The sequence below is a fragment of the Cebus imitator genome, unplaced genomic scaffold (genome assembly GCF_001604975.1).
Source record: "Cebus imitator isolate Cc_AM_T3 unplaced genomic scaffold, Cebus_imitator-1.0 Scaffold324, whole genome shotgun sequence".
Classification (NCBI taxonomy): domain Eukaryota; kingdom Metazoa; phylum Chordata; class Mammalia; order Primates; family Cebidae; genus Cebus; species Cebus imitator.
The window spans coordinates 1,614,904-1,635,623 of record NW_016107639.1 but is presented as its reverse complement, the minus strand read 5'-3'; the positions used below and the strand labels follow the sequence as shown (position 1 = coordinate 1,635,623).

General features: G+C 39.3%; 1 protein-coding gene across 1 annotated transcript in view; it reads right to left on the bottom strand.

The window, feature by feature from the left end:
- ATP9B (ATPase phospholipid transporting 9B (putative)) overlaps nucleotides 1-20,720 on the bottom strand; it is a 294,182-nt gene that overhangs the window by 91,970 nt on the left and 181,492 nt on the right. The window contains exon 13 of the mRNA XM_017504545.2: nucleotides 4,356-4,498. Within this exon, the coding sequence (XP_017360034.2) occupies nucleotides 4,356-4,498 (143 nt within the window). The remainder of the gene's footprint in view (nucleotides 1-4,355; nucleotides 4,499-20,720) is intronic.

The following is a 20,720-nucleotide window of genomic DNA, read 5'->3' as shown; positions in this document are numbered from 1 at the left end:
TGCAGCTTCTCCATCAGCACTGCTCTGGCTACACTGACACCAGTGGTCTCAGCTGGATCTTCTGGGGAACTTGCTGCAGCTTCTCCATCAGCACTTGCTGCTTCACCTTCACTTTTATGTTACGGAGATGGCTTCTTTCCCTAAACCTCATGAACCAACCAACCTCCACCTCCCAGGTTCAAGCGATTCTCCTGCCTCAGCCTCCTGAGTAGCTGGGATTACAGGCACATGGCACCACGTCTGGCTAATTTTTGTATTTTTAGTAGAGATGGAGTTTCTCCATGTTGGTCAGGTTGGTCCCAAACTCCCAACCTCAGGTGATCCACCCGCCTCAGCCTCCCAAAGTGCTGGGATTACAGGCGTGAGCCACCACACCCAGCCCACCTTTTCTTACTTTTTAAAGATGAGAATTTTTAAAGTGTATTTATTTTGCTGTATTTTCAAAAGTCTAACAGGACGTATTAATCCTTGATAGTTTTTATCAAGTCACTGCTTTCTGCTGATATCTTCTTTCTTTGTATTTCTTTGGCTTTATTTTACTATTCTAGAGTTGGCCATTAAGATGATTAATTTTTAGACTTTCTTGTTTTTCTGTTTAAAAAAATGAAGGAAAGTTCCTATAAAGCCTTGATTTTGTGCATTCCATGGGCTTTAATAGAAAGTGATTACACTATTATTCAGTTCTAGGCATTTTAAATTTGTATTAATTCTTTTTGGATCTATGCTATTTAGAAATATATTCTTCAATTTCTAAAAATGCAGAGATTTAAAACATTTCTTTGTTATTAACTTCTAACTCTTACCTCTTTTTATTGTGATCAGGAATATCCATTCTTTGGAATTTGTTGAAACTTGACTCATGGCCTAGCATGTGTCCAATCTTCGTAACTTTCTCATACATGTCTGATAAGAACATGTGTTCTCTAGTTGTTAGATAAACAATTCTATATATGTCCATAAGATCTACACTGAGATTATGCTATTCAAATCTTCTGAACTGCCTGCTTGGCTTACCAATAAACAAAAGATTTGTTTATTTCTTCCCGTCGTTGAGAGCAAATAATCAAGTTCTCCCTCTATCAATTCTTGCTTTATGTATTAAAGATATTTTATTATGTACACAAACATTTTGAATTGAACCTTTTATGCAATGACCCTCTTTCTTAAATAATGTTTTTCATTTTAAGGTTATTTTGCTTAATATTAATCAAGGTAGATAAACCAGCTTCCTTCTGATTCATATTGGTCTACATGCTTTTTTTTAGTGTTTGCATTTATTTACAGCTTCATCCTTTATTTTCCTCTAAGTATTAAATGGTTTAATCTTTTATGGTTTTCATCTTTATATAAATAAACCTTATTAAATTTTTTCTTATGTTTTTCTTAGTTCTTGAACATTCTATTTTGGAATCCACCCATGTTTCTGTCAATATCTATACTCTGCTGTCACTGCTATTTAGTATTCAACTGTAAGAACACTGCACAATTCACTGGTCCATTCTACTTTTGATACACTTTTCTGTGTTATATCTAGATGGTGCTTGCTTTTGTTAACCATTATAATGCTATGAATACTCTTATGTCTGTCTTCTAGTGTAGATGTGAAGACATTTCTTTAGGGAATAGCTGGATAGAGCACGTGCATATTCAGCATGACTGATAATGCCAAAACATGTTTTACCAAGTGATGCGCTAGCTTGAAGTCCCCACTAGAGTGAATAGGAGTTTCTGATTCCACCTAGGTTTGCAAACACATCAGATCTTTCCATGTGAGAAGAAATGATACGTTTATTACTCTAAGATGTCCTGTTCATGAAGCTAGCATGCCTATCAATTTAGATCCTAAGGGCTTTCAATTTTGAAAACAAGTTTTTATATAAATAAAACTTAGGTCTTAGGATATAAATCCACTTAGGTCTTACATATTTTTGTTTACATTTAATTTTAATGATTTTACACTTTTTGTTGTTATTCTAATTAGTGTTTTGGTACTAAATGTCCTAGCTGCTGCTGATATACAGAAGTGCAGTTTAATTTGGATACCAAGCTCACACATATGAATAAACTCTCTTAAAATTCTGAACATTTTCTTGAAGTTTCTTTTGCTTTCTCTATGAATTTCTCTTCTCTGGGAACAGCATGATTGTTCATATTTTGCTACTTTGACTTCACGCTGGAGATTCTTCATTTCTGATTCTATTTCATCAATAAAGACTCAGTTGATCACAGAGTAAGCTGGGGTGGGTTTCTTCTGCAGTTCCATAAACCTGCTCCTCCCAAGGGCTGTTTTCTGAATCAAGGGGCCGTCTGTGAACTCTGCGTAAGGGGCAGGGCACATGAGCCAGTGAGTCCTTCTCCCCAAAAGACCCTCCACGTTGCAAAACCAGCTCTCACAGTTAGCGCATGAGCAGATCCTGGCGGTCACCTGTTCTCAAAGGCACCACTCGCGACAGCTCCTGGCTTCTCGTGCCACCCCACACACCTGTCAGCTCCCGATCTGGGGCTCCTCCACCCCTTGGTTCTGCAGGACATTTCTCACCCACGTGGGGTCTCCTCTGCAGCCACTGGCAGCTTTGGTCTGCTTTGCTCTGCTATCGACTGCAAACTGATTCCAGCTGTTTTCCAGAAATAACTCAATTTCTGGTTCCTCTAATAATTTTACTCCTGCTTGTTTTCTATGTATTCTCAGGGATTTATTTATTCTTTAAACATTTTTCTGTAGCCTTCATGAGGTTGGGAAAGAAAAATCCTAACACACTTTCTCATCTACCTTTTTGAACCAGAAGCCCCTCAAATTGTTCCCTGAGTCATTGGGATTCATAAGCATTGCTTTCATGGTCAAGTTCCTCACCCTCTCACAAGACAAAGTTGAATGGCACTCAAACACAAATCCAACAACTGAAGTTTCAATTACACTAAACTAACAAATTCCCATGATGAAAGCTGACACAAAGAGTACTGAATTTCTACTTTTGAGACAGCAGTATGACTTCCAAAACAGAGACTCCTCAATTTACGATGGGGTTGTATCCCAACAGACCCATCCTCGGTACAAGACGCATTTAATGCATCTCACCTTCCAAACACGATGGCGTAGCCCTGTTTACCTGAACTGTGTCAGAACCCTTATGTTAGCTGGGTAAAATCAGCTAACACAAAGCTTATGTTATAATAAGTGCTGAGTATCTCGTGTAATTTATTGAATACTGTATCGAAGTGAATAACAGAATGGCTGCATGGAGACAAGTACAGTTCTGAGCGGATGCTATTGCTGTCAACCATCGTCAAGCTGAACCGCTGTGAAGCTGGGGGCCGCCTGTACACCCTCTCCATTCATTCCTCAGGCTCCTGCCTATGTGTCCTCTATGCATGTAGGCCCTTGAATGGGAGCTTTATCCTTCAATCTATTCTCCACTTATGTACTAGAGACCTATTTTGTTATTTTAATCTGTAACCTGCCCCTTTTGCTATGTCTGCAATTATTTGTTTCTTCCTTGTATCTTACTTCTCTTTATTGTCTTACTGCAATAGCTAGAGCTTCCCTTACAAATTTTAAATGTCTTGTTTGCAGATTTCTGTCTTCTTGCTGCCTATAGTGAGGACTTTTTTACTATTTAATAATAAAAGATTAGTTGAATTTTGTTTGCAACATATTTTGTTTATCACGCTATGTAAGTATTCTTTTATTTTTAGTTCACTAAGAACTAAAATTATGACTCAATAAACCAAGGAGGAATTTAAACCCTTGGATGTGGCTTTCCTTGTAAGGAAATCTGTAGTACCAGATTCCATGTTTGTCTTTAGTCTGTTACGGATTGGTTAAGAGTTCTTCGATGAAAAAAAAAAAAAGAAAGAAAATTAAATAGGACAAATAGAATGTTGGTCCCAGAGCTTTAAAGTGGGATAAACAGTCTGTAGAAAAGCTTCTTAGAAGAATGTATTAAATATCAAATTAATATATCTGTTAGTTTCTTCTAGTACCTCACAAGTATCATTCTATAATAAACATAAACAAACATACAATTTTTGCTCTTAATAAGCCACTAGGGAAGTGTTATAAAGGCAGTTTCTAAAACTCTACAAGATTATAGAAAATTAAAAACACAGAAATATGTTACTTAAAGCTCTAAGAACTTAACATTTTGATAATTCTTATGATACTGTGTATATTAGCAGATGATTAAGCTGTGTGACAGTTTTCAAGAGCAGAGGCTGAACAATTCCAAACATGGGTTCGATGATCTGTTCTAGCACACACACAGAAACATACATCTACATGCTATGCTACTCTGCTATTTTTTATTAAGTGTCATTTATTTGGTCCAGTCAAAGGTAAACACAGACACGAATAGTACCTGTTTTGTCTGTCAGTAAATACACCAGGCGCCCAAGTTCCTCCGGGATAGTGCTGGTCCGAACGACTGTGCCAGGGATGTTCTCGTCTCTCATCATCATCCATCCGTACACCGCTTTGCCCATGTCCAAGTTCACACGCAAACTGCCAAATAAAACCCACTGCAGTGGTTAGTGTGATCCAGACCCAAGCCACACATTCAGGCTTGTGGTTCCATAGACATGTATTTTTCAATATGCATTATCTTTCATTTTATAAGAAAATAAATACTGGATTTTAGACTTTAAAATAAATGAATTTACCGACATTTAAGTCAACAAACATGTTTACACCCAAGATAATGTTTGCAGGTGACAGAAAAATGGGTAACTCATGTTCTGTCCTTCAAGACAGTCTCCAATACCAGAAGGGACAAAAAGACTGCTGTGAGTGTGCCCACGTGCGCCCACAAGGGACCAACACCAAGGGCTTACAGGACAGGTGCGCACAGAGCGAAGGGGAGCAGGCGCTGTCCCCCTGCAAATCAACATGGGAGATGGCCCTGAAGCTTCATCCACTTGCTTTACAATGACCACGGAATACTGCCCGTGTTTCAGGGGCTGAACTGGAAAGCACATGAACAAACGGGACATGACAGGAGGAATAAAATGGTATCTGCTAACGATGCACTGGACTTCTTAGTTATTTTTCAAATTTCTTAATTTAAGTCTGTGTCGTAAGACTGCAATTAAAGCACATTTGATGAGTCGTCTGATCTGGGACAATTCTGCAGAACCTTGCCTGCAGCACTGGATGAGCAAAGGCTGGAACCCTGCAGGCCTGGAACCCCACCCAGCAGAACATGCACTCAAATCACATCACTTTCGGGGCAGACTCTGACCACAGTGCCGTTCTTCGTATACAGCAACTCAAAAAGGCTCACATGTGTCTACTTTAATTCTATCCAGAAAGCAGACAGGATGCACTTAAACCACAGACTGAAATTGCTGATAGTCAAACAATTTTGACCCACCAAAATGGCAATACACATAGTTCTACTATTAATAAGTACACACTTGAAAAACAGGAATCACAGTCAATGAAGGACGCCTGTGTGGGGGTTAAAGAAAAATAATCATCATTTGACTTACCTGTCCCTAGAATCCACATCTTAAAAATTCTATGTGTCAATCACAAAGTAAGTGTTTGATAATTAATTGCACAGCCTTTTCAAACCAGGACCTCACCATCTCTGGCTATTTATAATCCAAACTAATCAAAGACACAAGCACTGAGCAAAGATGACTCCAGGCGGGACACAGCGCCCACTCAGCCTCTAGGGGCAGGACTCTGCAGCTCCCTGGTGAGGAGGGCTGGCTGGACATGCCAAGTGGATCTCAAGCTCAGAGCCACCACACCTGCAAGCTACCCACCTCTGGACCTCCAGTGTCTCCTAGTAACAAATGGGCTAGAGACAAAACCTTTCTTTATCAGCTGTGCTGAAGACTATGTGAACCGTTGCCTGCCAAATGTTCAGAGGAGTGTCTGACAGGCAGGAAAGGCTCAGGAAAAACTAAGGACATTCCTGCAAATGGTGACAAAACAGCAGGGCTGCTATGCATGAGTTTAGGCTGAAGAAGGAAAAGAAAACACATATTTACATGCACTCTTCTTTGATTTGGGCTTTGGAGAAAGATTCTCTGCGAATCAGACAAAGAAAGTGGAAGTCATGGGCCACTTAGCTAAAATGTTAGCAATACTTACGAGGGAAGGAGGCAGGCCAGGGGCAACGTGGCCAAGGAATGATTGCCTTCCTGTACAGAGGAGGAGGAAAGGGCTTGAAAGGGGAATGTGACTTCCTAGCAAGCTTTTCATGGCTTTGATTCTTTGGCTCAGATATCTGCACTTTGGTAAACATGGCTTCCTGTCTGTGTGCTGTGTTCTTTCAGATTTGTGTTACACTGTTTTGAAAAGTGTCAGCCTGCCTCAGCTACTATAATGCAAATGAGTTTCTGCTGTGAGCCGGGAATTTCTGAAGAGCTTGCGGTCAGCCACTGGGCTCAGGGTGGTGGAAGCTAAAGGACCAGGACAGCTCTTCTGGGCACTGCGCCTCAATCATGAGAAACCTAGGGCTCACAAAACCGTTTCCGTGGTTACAGACTTACATGGAGCTGTCGCATCATGGAATATTCAATTATTTCATGAAACATAATAATTACCACTGAAATACGGTAAGTTGAATACAAGTGACCGTGGAAGACTGTCTAAAGCAGTGCCTACTCATGGAAAAGGTCAGCGACCATCTTCAGGATGACAAACACTGCAGAATGCAAGTTTACAGTTTACTAGTGAAAGATCACTGAGTAAAATATACTCAACTTCAACTAAAACAATAATGCCACATAGGGCGCATATAATACCACACAGGGAGTAGGTAAAGCCACACAGAGCGCATACACCACATGGGGAGCGTACAGCACTACATAGGGCGCATATACTGCCACAGAGGGTGCATACACTAATACGTGAGGTATATAATACCACATAAGGAGTATTTAATACCACATACAGAGTAGACAGCTTATATGCATGCTGAGTCACGCATATCTTGATTAATACAGCAATTTGCTCTTTAATGTTAAAGATCTCTACGATGCCCAGATTTCAAACACTAAGTTGCCAGAGTAACTATCACTGCTACATTCAGTGTAATTTTAGAATGTTCTAATTTTGCAGAATTTTAAAACCTGGATCTCTACTCGACTGTAAAATACTTACTGTAACAATTTGTTACCCCCTCAATATATATTAAACCTAGCATTTTCAGAAGAATTATAGAAACAGACATAATGTAATAAATACCAGATACATTTTAAGCTCATTTTATTGCTAATTTAGCAACTGTGAAATTGCTCCCAAGAGCCCTGTCCCAGATAAGCGGAAAAGTGTCTGTCATTTCAGTTACTTGAACCAGAAGGCAACATGACGATTACGTAATAAGAAAAATGAAATAAATTATCTTAAATAAATACTGTGTTCAGCAGTGCTGGGAGTAGCAAGATCCATGAACCTGTTTCATGCTACAGGAAGGAAGCATTCGTCAATCTCGGAGTGTCAGGTCTTTTAATGACAGCTCCTTGGTGTCCAAATAGCTCCTTCTGCTCCACAGCTACAGAAGTGTCTGAGGAGCTAACCTGGACTCTGAACAACTGTGAAGTGCACTTCCCTAAAATACACCACGCAATCTTATTTAGGCACCACGATGCCTACTACCTTTAAGCTCTAATTTGTTACAATTAAACCTGCAGTATTTATCACTACCAGGAGAACCCAGTCCCATAACCTGTCTGAGAAACACATGCTATTCTCCTCAGCGAATGAATCTACCTGAAATAATTCACATGCGTTCCTCTGTCAGACTTATTTTTGGCTTCTAATTTAAGCAAAATAAAACAGAGTTCATTTACATCAGAATTTTTATCAAAAGTAATTAAAATCTTTTCCTATAAATCATAAAGCTGAAAGGACACAAAGGACATTTGATCTGAATTTTTCCAAACCTTTGTCACTGTCTGTGATACCTTTAAATTTTTCATGACACAGCAGGGGTGCAGGGGCTGGCACTCGAACATTTGCACTGGGTGAATCCATCGAATGTGATCCACGGTGGAGACGAGACTCAAAGGTCTAGGCCTAGTTTAGACCTCGCCTTGGGCTTCAGACTGATACCTATTCTATTTCCTATGAGATATCACAGGTTCATCACAAATACCCTGAAATGTATACACCATGGGTGTTAACATTCCCATTTCCTCTCCTTATGGACCAAACAAAACAAAGCACGCACATGTACCCTTCCTCACTGTGGGATGTTTCTCCCTTGCAATGACTGGCAGGGCCACCTCACTGTAGCCACACACCGGGAGTGATTCGGTTCCCTTCTCCTTCCAGTGCGTGCATCCAGATCATCATGAACTACCACCAGTTCAGTTTCCCAAGTACCACAGCCACTTCCTTCCATGCTCCGTAGGAAGGAAGCTCAGGTAACTGTTTTACCTGTATGGATTCCTAATTTTCAAACCATCTTAGACCAACAACAGACTTGATCTTTCTCAGCCCCAGTAATAGCATCTGTAGAGGGTCACGGTCATTGCACAGACTAGAAATGATACATAAAGGTAGGTGACTGAGAGTTACAGTGGAGTAGGCAATCAATAAGAGGAAATGATCACTGGTCTCAAGAGTTAGAGGGGTTATGGCAAACGAAGGGCCTGAGCTATAGTGGAGGCAACTCAGGGAGAGGAGCGTATCTGCAGCATTCAGTGGAGAGAGCTCAGGGACAGGAGCGTATCTGCACACTCAGCAGAGAGATCTCAGGGAGAGGGGCGTATCTGCGCACTCAGCGGAGAGATCTCCGGGAGAGGAGCGTATCTGCGCACTCAGCGGACAGAGCTCAGGGACGGGAGCATATCTGTGCAGCATTCAGTGGAGACAGCTCAGGGAGAGGAGCATGTCTGTGCTGCATTCAGTGAAGGCCCCAGAATGTGGAGGTTTACCAGGCACGTCATATGTCCGTGCATACAGTGCATCAGGTATGCACAGACACACAGCTTACACGTGCTGTGTTGCTGGAGCAAAGGCAGAGATATACCCTAAACATGGAAGCATGCTATTTGATCTGTATCCATTGCGCGAAACGTAAGGATAAACAAATGTAGTCTTGAGTTGTAAGGCACAGAAAATACAGTAAAGTATTACAGAAAGAGTCATTTAAATTGATGTAAGCCAAATTCTAAATCTCATTATAATGTGGGAGGATTGGAGATTTGCGATAAAGTTGTGTTTCAGGAAGAGTGAACTAAGTACCGGCTTTGAAGATAAGCTGAATCAAAGAAAGACCAGAGACAAGTGCCAAGCAAAAGCCATTCCCTGCTGCATGTGGGGCTCTGAGAGTGGGTGACAGTGCAGGACCCAGAAGACCAAAATACAACAGAAAAAGATTGACAGAAGTATCCGATATTGACAGACACAGATTATAAAACAAATGGATGCATAAGAAAAATCTGAAAATGTTTGCATGGAACAGGCAACTTTAAAAATGAAATAATCAGTGTGATAAAAACCAAACAGAATCTTCAGAACTAAGAAATATTAATAATTAAAATTAAGAAATTTATTAGTTTATCTGCTGATTACACACAGTCAAAGAATTGGTAACTTGTTCGTCAGGTCAGTGACAACAATATAGAATAAAGCATGGAAGCAAAAAAAAAAAAAAAAAAAAAAAAAAAAAAAAAAAAAAAAAAAAAAAAAAAAAAAAAAAAAAAAAAAATAGAAAGTGCTGCAGTGAGAGCCAGAGAAACAAATGCACAGCGGGGACATCAACCAAGCCCTGACCTCATGTCCCAGCAAGGGATGCCACAGGCGGGGAAAGGGCAGCATCTGAAGAGAAGATGGCAGACTTTCCAGAGTGAATCAAGGAATCTACAGAGTCAAGACGCCCACCAAATCCTAAGCACTGTTTAAAAGGAACACTGTGTCTCAACACAGTATGTATTGTAGAGCGTCAATGCCAGCAATGAAGAGAGGATGGAAAAGTGGCTGGAAGAGATGGAAGGACCCAAAGAAGTAAAGTCTTAAAAACAACAACAGGAGCCAAAAAATACAGGCGACAACCTAGAATTCTATACCCAATGACACTGCTTTCCAAGAAGGATGGCCAAGTGAGAATTGAGAGCTCCCAACAGACCAGCACCAGAAGCACAAAAAGCAAATTCCTGACAGAGGAAAATTATTCTATATAGAAGGTCTTAAGATGTATTAAGAACAGAAACATGGATAAACCGAAAAGACAGGGAATGTATAAACAGTATCCTTGATATTGCTGGGTTTAAGAATAACTAGGGTTTTCTTTGGGTTTAAAGAACAACTAGAATTAAAATAAATGACAAAAATGGCATATGTCTAGAAGGGGGCAAATTAAGTTAAATGCTCCTAAGGGAGCTGACTTTTAACTTTGATAAGAAGGTTTTTTTACTTCTAAGGTAACTACTAAAATAACAGAAACCACTTATATAACTTCTAAACTGCTGGAGAAAAAAGTAGCATTACAAAAAATTAAAAAATGGCAAGAAAGTAGAAAAATATTGAACAGGTAAGTCATATTAAAAGTACAAAATAAAACAGCAGATTTAAACTAAAAAAATAAACAGTATTACAACAATTGCATATGCACTAAATTTTCAAGTCAAAAATTATCAAAGTTAGATAAAAATTAAACGAATTACAAGATGCCATGCTAATACAAGATGTATGCTAATTACAAGAGACACATAAAAATAAATATACAGAGAAGCTGAAAGTAAAAAGATGGAAAAAGATATGCCAAACAAATTAAAGACAGCTGGCCTTGCTACATTAACACAAAACAAAGTAGAATTTAATGCAAAAAGCTTTAATAGAGATAAAGAAAGTCACTTTATAATGAGAAACTGTTTAATTTACTAGGAATAGATAACAATTTAAATTTGTATGCATCTAATATTAAAGTCACAAAATATAAAATACTAAAAATAAACAGAATTCCTAGAAAAAACAGACAGATTCACAACCTGATGAGAGATTTTGACACATTTCAGCAACTGTTATAAAAGACAGAGAAGCACCCCAGTGGTAGACAGAAACTGAAAAACAAGATTAAGAATCTTGACCTAATCACACAGATGAAATATTGTGACCAACAATTTGGAATCCAACTTGTTTTAAAGCCCACACAGAATATTTACACAAATGGACTAAATTTGGACCCCAGAACAAGTCTCAACACATCCCACAGACCTGAAGTTAAAAAGGTATGTTCTCCGAGAAAAATGTAATCCAACGAAAAATGAACAAAGATATACTAGAAATTTTTCAACTCTGCTAATAAAGGTAAGAAATAAGTTTGTAAGAACCATGGGTCAAACATGAAATTGCAGTTGAAATTAAAATATTCTGAACTTGATAAGAACAAAAAGCCTACAGATGAAAATTTTTGAAATGCCACCAAAATAGTACTTATAGAAAAATGTATAGCCTCAAATACATATATTCAAAAAGCGGGGAGAACGTGAAAACAAATCAAGGAGGAAGGAAACAAAGTAAGAAAACATTAATGAAATAGAAACATAATACACAGCACAAAGAATCCATAAAGACAGGAGTAGGTATCTCCATAAGAACTGAAAGCTGGCAAACCTACTGCAAGAGTGGCCAGGAAAAACAGAAAGCAGAAAGGACGGAAATAACAAGGATGAAGAACCAAAAAGGTTGCTATCACAGCCCCCATGTATGTCAGATAACAGGGGAATATGAACTAACTTTTGTAAATAAAACTGAAAATTTAAACACTTGACAAGTAATTGAAAACTGTAACTTTGCAAAACTGAATCAAGAAATTAAAAGCTTGAATAGTCCCATAACTAAATCAAATGTGTCAAAACTGTCTCCACAGTGAAAAGTTGAGGCTTACACAGCCTTCTTGATACATAAAGATTCAAGAAATAAACAATTCCAATTTTAGATAAATTATTTTAGAGAAAGAAAATGAGAAAAATAAATGTTTTATGAGACTGGCATAATCCGGATACCAAACTCCAAAAGAATGGTATGAAAATGAAAAATTACACATCAATTTTACTCCTGTAAACCAATGTAACAATCTCACAGAAAATACAAGCAAATGGAATCTAATAATAAACAAAATAGTATTATAACATGATAATATTAGGGTTTTGCCCCCAGAAATACAAGGTTGGTATGATATTAGAAACTCAATCAATATCATTTACCGTGTTAACACATTAAAGAAGAAAAATTTAAAGATAAAATATCTTCAATAGATTTATAAAAATATTTCTTAAAATATGACTTATAATCCTTTGGGTATATATCCAATAATGGGATTGCTGGGTCAAATGGTATTTCTATTTCAATAAAGACACATGCACACATATGTTCACTTCGGCACTGTTTACAATAGCAAAGACTTGGAACCAACCCAAATGCCCATCAATGATAGACTGGACAAGGAAAATGTGGCATTTATACACCATGGACTACTATGCAGCCATAAAAAAAGATGAGTTCATGTCCTTAGCAGGGACATGGGTGAAGCAGAAACCATCATTCTGAGCAAACTGACACAAGAATGGAAAACCAAGCACCACATGTTCTCACTCATAAGTGGGTGTTGAACAATGAGAACACGTGGACACAGGGAGGGGAACGTCACACACTGGGGCCTGTTGTGGGGTGGAGGATAGGGGAGGGACAGCAGGGGGTGGGCGGATTGGGGAGGGATAGCATTAGGAGAAATACCTACTGTAGATGACGGGGCGATGGATGCAGCAAACCACCATGGCATGTATATACCTACGTAACAATCCTGCATGATATGCACATGTACCCCAGAATTTAACATATAATAAAATAAAATTTAAAAAAAGAAAAGTATTTCTTAAAATACTTTCATGATTTAAAAACAATTTTTAGCTAAACAGGAGCAGAAACATGTCCTTAATGTATTAAAGGCTTCTATAAACAAACTTATCACATACTTAAATGACGAACTGTTGAAAGTTTTGCCTTTGAGGATGGGAACAAAAGAAGAATGCTTACTATAATCAATTTTCTTTAACAACATACTGAAGGTCTTTGCTGCAGAAACAAGGAAAAGAAATAAATGGTGCAAAGAATTGGAACAAAAAAATAAAGCTGTCATTATTTACCAATGATATGATTATATATAGAAAAAAATTCAACACTCCTAGATTAATAACTAAAATCTATAGGATTTTTACCAAAATTGATGAAGTCAGTAATTTAATAAAAATTCATTTTATTTCTTTACATCAGCAAAGAGAGGAAATGATTTTAAGAATGGTATTCACAATACCATTTTTAAAATCCCAAGTATCTAAGAACTGCTCTAACAAAATTTGAAAAGACTTATTTTTATTAGAGAAGACCTAAATAAAACTGAGAGATATACCATATTCATGGCCAAGAGGAGCCAAAACATTCTTAAAGAACGCAAGGTGACTGGAACAGAATAGAGAACCCAGAAATAAGACTGCAGACCTACAACTGTCTGATCTTCAACAAACCTGACAAAAACAAGCAATGAGGAAAGGACTCCCTACTCAATAAATAGTAATGAGATACCTGGCTAGCCATTTGCAGAAGATGGACTCCTTCTTTACACCATATACAAAAATTAACTCAAGATTAAAGACTTAAATGTAAAACCCAAAAATATAAAAATCCTGGAAGACAACCTAGGCAGTGACATTCCAGACACAGGCATGGGTGAAGATTTTATGACAAAGACACCAAAAGCAACTGCGACAAAAGCAAGAATTGACAAATGGGATCTAATTAAACTAAAGAATCTCTGCACAGCAAAAAAACAAAACAAAACAAAAAAACCTTATCTGCAGAGTAAACAGACAACCTACAGAGTGGGAGAAAATTGTTTTGCAAACCACACATCTGACCAAAGTTTAATATTCAGCATCTAAAAGGAACTTAAACAAATTTACAAGAAAAAAACTAACAACCCCACTAAAAAGTAAGCAAAGGATATGAACAGACACTTTTCAAAAGAAGACAAACATGTGGCCAACAATCATATAAGAAAAAAAAAAAGTGCAACATCACTATCATTGGAGAAATACAAATCAAAACCACAGTGAGATGCCATCTCACACCAGTCAGAATGGCTATTAATAAAAGGGTAAAAACATAACAGATGCTGGTGAGGTTGTGAAGAAAAAGGAACACATATACACTGCTGGTGGGAGTGTAAATTAGTTCAACCATTGTGGAAGACAGTGTGGTGATTCCTTAAAGACCAAAAATACCATTCGACCCAACAATCCCATTACTGGGTATAAACTCCCAGGAATAAAAATTGTTCTATAATAGACAGATGCACATGCACGTTCACTGCAGCATGATGTACAACAGCAATGACACAGGCTCAATCTAATGCCTATCAGTGACAGACTGGATAAAGAAAATGTGGTACATCTACGTCAAGGAATACTACACAGCCATAAAAAGGAGATCATGTCCTTTGCAGGAACATGGATGGAACTTAGGCCATTATCCTCAGCAAACTAACGCAGAAATGAAAAACAAATGCCACATGTCCTCACTTATGATTGGGAACTAAACGGTGAGAACACACCAAATGTGCGAATACATAGAAAAGAACAACGCACACTGGGGCCTATTGGAGGGTGGAGGGTGGGAGGAGGGAGAGTATCAGCAAAAATACCTAATGAGTACTAGGCTTAATACCTGGGTGATGAAATAATCTGTACAACAAACCCCCATGACACAAGCTTACCTATATAACAAACCTGCACGAGGACAGACTTGTCCTATCAAATACCAAACTATTATAAAAGTCTATTCACAAACACAGTTTGTTATTTGGCAGGAATAGAAAACAGTCCAAGGAAACAGAACAGGTAACCCAAAACAGAGCCATGCATATAGAAATGCCTGGTATATCGCAGAGGGGGCACTAGATCACTGGGACAAGTCTTTTCTATAACTGGTGCTGAGACAATTGGTTTGAAAACATATGGTATTTAAACTGTACTTCATACCATAAAAAAAATATATATATATATATATATTAAAAGCACTTACAGTGGTCAAAAGAAAACAGTTAAGCTTCTGGAAGATGATGTCAGAGGAGAGCTTCACCTCCTTGGAGTAGGGAAGATTTTTTAAAACAACATAAAAACAACCAACAATAAAAATAATTCATATATTTGGCATGTAAAATCAACAACTTTTTTTTCATAATTTCACCAATGGGTAAGTAAAAAGTCAAACTACAGGTTGAGAAGGATATCACCAAAACATTGGCATATAAAATATGTAAATAACTGCAAACTGCTCAGAACACCAGACGAAAGACTTACAAACCCACTTATACTAAGTGTTGCTGAGGATATGAACTAGTCTCCACATTGATGTTGGAATGGTAAATTGGTACAACCACTTTGAAAAACAGTCAAATATTATCTAGTAAATTTGGCCAATGACACAGCCAAGTAATGCCGCTCCTGGAAATCTTATACCAGGGTGCTAATATGTGGAATACACATTCATGGAATGTTAATAGCAGCACTGCTTCTCAATGTAGAAAATCTGGAAGCCACCCAAACTCCAGTGGAAAGGATCAGTAAATATACTGTAGTGTGCTCACAGAAGAGAATGACAAGCTGCAAGAAACAAGCAGAGGACAACAAAGACAACCTCAAGTACACGGCCGTGTTAAACCAAAGGAGCAAGAGAAAATGAAAACACCCAGTATGATTTCAATTATAGAAACTAATAAAACAGGAAAACTAAACAAGACAGGAGTGAACTGTGCAAGTCCACTCAGATACAGACTCGTTGTAAGTGAAGTCAACCCTCCGCACCTGAGGGCTCTGCATCTGCAACCAAACACATCAAACACAGGACTCCGGGGAGGCAGGCCCTGCAGACACGGAGGATCCCCTGTCCTCGGCATAGGTCTTGCAGGGCCAACTGTGGGACCTGGGTATGCATGGATTCTGGTGTCTGTGAGGGAGCTGGAACCAAACCCTCATGGATACCAAGAGATGACTGCACATATTCATGTATGCGACTTCAGGTGGCAAGCCTTTAGGAAAAGCAGAAGGTTAACCATAAAAGCAGCATTCCATAATGTACACATACATCAAAATATTACACTGTAGCTCAGAAATATATATAATTGTCTATTAAAAATAAAATAAAAATTTTAAAGCCTACACATTTCAAAATAAAACAATGCTCAAAGGCTGCTGAAGTAGCCAGTGCAACAAAAAGTAACGACCATTTTGATAGATTAAAAAAAGAAAACTGTTAACTGTAATTTAAAGCCAAGAGATTGATTATTTCAAAAGAAATAAAATGAATTGTGCAAAAACATGTTTTCTAAGCCAATATAAAAACTGGCCCATAATTCATGCTATCACTAATAAGAGGTTTATACCAAAGAAGTATAAAAGGAAACCTCTTAAGCAGGTATGCCACCGTAGCTGTGAAATTGCATTAAGATACTGGTGCTAAATGCTAGATGGTTTTTGCAGCCACGCTGGACCCTCAGGGTTCGTTTACTGAGTCCCTGGCGTATGTGCCACGTAAAAGGGACGGACTGTAATGGTAGAAAAGTATGTCAGCCAGGATGCTGTTACAGCGTTTCCACTGACCTTAAAATCTGGAAAACATGCTTCATCACAGAATTTCTCCAACTGTTTCCCCAAATAATCTTAGAAACCTCTTAATTTCCCGAGTTCAAATAAGTGAACCAGAAAAAGGGGCACTTTGGCCAAAATTACTTTGAAACTAGGCCCTTTTTGTACCAAATGAACTTTCTGTTCCCTGCATTATGTCCCCAATTAGAAGCAATAAAGTTTGTATATATAAAATACAACTTTATTTAACCTTTATATAAAACTAGTGATGAGAGTTCATGAATTAGGCATGCCTGGTAACTAAAAACTTAACACAAAGATGCATTACAGGAAAATTTTTTTTTCCTAAAAAAAATATTATTTTAAAAAAAACTCTAAACAAACTTGAACATTTAGGGACTAGTTTCTGGCTTTTGTTGAGAGCTAGGCTGTGGGGAGAGGAGGACAAAGTAGTTTAAAGTTTTACATAATATTTACTTCTATGCAGAGAAACGGCAGGAAAGATAGGGAGGGAGGGGAGTAGGGTGCCCAGATAAAGATGCTGAAGACTGAGCTGCAGAGCTCCCAAGGGTGCGTACCACTCACCCCTGCGCGCTCGCACACGGCAGCACAGATGTGTACTGAGCTGAATGGCCCAATCACACCACCTTCCCAAAAGCACACACTCAGATGTTAAGTAAACGAAGAGCTGTGACACATTCAACCAAGTGCTCAGCATGCAGAAGGCTGAGCTGCCTGTTACAGAGTGAGAGCTTAGCAGGACACTTCGCAGGACAAGGAGACACCATCCCACAACACCCAAGCAACAACAGGCAGAAAGGAAATACTCATGAATCTCGGGAAACAGCAAAACAATAGCCACGGAACACTGTGGCATCTCACCTTTCCTGGTGCTACATTGCCAAGAGCAGGTGATGAAGCATTTTGTAAAAAATGACTCTCTGTGGTGCATTGGTTTCCTAAAGATGCTATCACTAGATGGCTTAAAGCAACAGCATTTCATTTTCTTGCCATCTGGAAGGTGTGGGCAGAGCTGTTTCCTCCTGGAGACTGAGGGGGGGGCCTGCTCTGCCTCTCTCCAGCTCAGGGGTTGCCCACAGACCTTGGCATGCCCTGGCTAGTGGAGAAGTCACTCCAGTTTCTGCCATTGTCTTCCCCTCACCTTCTTGGCACAGTCCTACCCTTTGATTACAAGGACACTCACTCATTAGGGCTTACTCTGAACCAGGATGGTCTCATTTAGAGATCATTATCTTAATTATATCTGCGAAGACTCTTTCCCCTAGTAAAGTCTTCACACAGATTTCAGGGAGGCACATGTTTTGGGGGCTATCATTGCATGCATGAGCATCCACTCTCTAGTACTCCCCAAATTTTCATCAGTCCCACATGCAGAATACATTTACCCCATCCCAGTATCCCGAAAGTCTCGGCCTATTACAGCATCAACAAGAAGCCCAAAATCTCATTGAAACAGCATCTGCTCATATGTCCCAAATCTCATCATTGAAACCATCTAAATTTGGTCCCAGGATGGACTATGGCCAGCATCTATGGGCGAGATGCTGCCCATAGTCCATCCTGGGACCAAATTTCCTCTCCATCTGTGGACCTGTGAAACTAGAAAACAAGCTATTTGCTTCCAAAACACAGGGGTGGGACAGAGATAAATAGATATTTCCATTCCAAATGGGAGAAACTGGAAGGAATACAGTCACTGATCCCAAGCAAGTTTGAAATTCAGCAAGGCAAACTCGGCTGAGTTTCAAGAGCTGAGAATAATAGAATAATTAGGTCTCAGTTAGGCTGACAGCTCCACGGCCTCTGCACTGTTCATGTCAATTCTGACCTCAGGGTCATTCTTCCTCTTTCTGAAAGGGAGCACATGCTTGCAGCCTGTAGCTCTATCAGACTGTTTCCTGCCTATAAGATTCTGGGAGTCCAAGGGGCTTCTCTCATTTCATCCTGTCTCTGCTCCTTTCAGTCCAAGCTGGTAGGGTTTCTGCTGATGAAACATGATGGGTCTCCTGTGTATATCCTGAGTCTCCACATTATTAGAAAACAGACTCCTCCACAGATCCTTCTTGGATAACCCATCTCTCCTGGTTTCTGCAGAGATGCTGATTAGATCCTTTAATCAGGCCCTGAGATGGTCTGGCTCTGTGTCCCCACCCAAATCTCATCTCGAATTGCAATCCCTCCATGCTGTTCTCCTGATAAGGGGTGAGTTCTCATGAGATCTGATGGTTTTCTAGGTGCGTGACGGTTCCTCCTTCATGTGCTCACACTTTCCCCAGGGGCCCTGTGAAGGTGCCTCTTCCCCTTTTGCCATGACTGCAAGTTTCCTGAGGCCTCCCCAGCCATGCAGAACTGTGAGTCAACTCAACCTCCTCTTGTTTATAAATGACCCCGTCTAGGGCAGTATCTTCACAGCAGCGTGAGAATGGACTGGTACATGCCCCTAATCTACCCCTTCAGCAAAAGGCCACCTAGACACACCCTTGGGTGAATGTTTCCCAAACGGCAAATCTCCCAATATTAGCACTTCATGCAATCTGGATGGGCTCCAAACTTTCCAAATCATCAATACCTGAATATCACAGCTAGGTCTAAAGAAGTTGAAAACGCTCCTTTCACCAAACATTCTACCTGGAAAATGAGGTCTTACTAAAGATGTTTGGTAAATTAGTAAAAACCTGCAAAATGTCACAGAAAGGGTACCTAACTGAAAAGCAGCTTGACAATGCTCCCAAAAGTCTTCCTTCAATAAAACTTCACAGAGTTCTTTCCTAAATCCAGGAGCAATGATTGTCACGCCTATGCTGCCTGACCCTCTGGGTCTTCCATCTGTGGGTGTGCCGACTGCGCAGAGCACTTGGGGTCCCCAGGCCATGTGCTCTGGAACCTCATGGGCGAGCACCCCATTTCCAACACTCACCAGGTTGGATGCCTGAGCCCTGGAAAATGAGAGGAAGCCCTGTCTCCCAAGCCACACAAACACCTTTCACCTTTGGTGCCTTCAGCAAAGCCAGTGTTTACAAGAGATCCTTCCGTGTTCTCAGAAGGAACACCTTTATCACTGTCAAATGGCATCCCGCCTCTAAAACCCGCACATGCTCATGTGGGAGTCAAAACACCCTGAGCCAGCACTGAAAAAACTGTTTGCATTATCAACTACAGCAGTATCCAGCACTTCCAAGCATATGGACGGAAGACAACAGTAACTGAAAGTCCCTGAGCTCAGAGGCCTTTAGATGAATACAGAATTCTGATCATCAGTTTTCTTTTTCTTATGAAAGATGCACAGGATGTAGGGAACATATGAAAATTTTAGAATTACAAAAGTAAAAGTTAAATATTGTAACATATTCCTTTGAAATTTATAATGTAAACTGTATCAAGTAACTCAAAATATTTTACTACAGAGACATTTGTATAAAACAGTTTAACCTCCTTAAATTTGAAAAGCCTTTTTTTTAAGAGTGTTAGGACAATAGGGAAAAAAGCACTTTACTTTACAGGTTTGTATGCTGTGTAAAACCAAAACATATTTTTAGAAGTTTTACCCTTTATTCAATCCAAAAGCATAGTTAGCAAATACTAAAATGTATCGTTATCCGTATTTTACGGAAACTTCGCAAGGGGAAAACAAACTTGCTTGAAACAAATGTGGACTTGATTCCCCGAATCAGGGTCCCGTGATTTTTACACCTCTGGTTCTCACCCTCCACGCACTCTGTGAACTGCATTCTGAGTGAGAGAAACAAACTAGAGCCTCATGTGGAAGTAGGTGTGAGATGCTCTGCAGCTTCAAGAGGGGAAGTTATGGTCTGCCTCGTAAGCCTCTCCCAGAATGACTGAATGTATGAAACATAAAACTGTTGTCTGCAGAGCAAGACAGACCTGCAGAAACCCCGCTACCTTCCTCATTTTCTAAGCAGACATTAGAGAAGGACACACGGACTCAACCTGGGGTGTGGGTGCAGTATGCATACTAGTATTTGTAAGGCTGTATAAACAAATCTAAAAGGTTTTACAGAATTTATCTACAGATAGCAAGGATACAGGTAATACTTATCTTCCTCTCTTATTATTAGGTAGTTTCTTTTTTTTTTTTTTTTTTT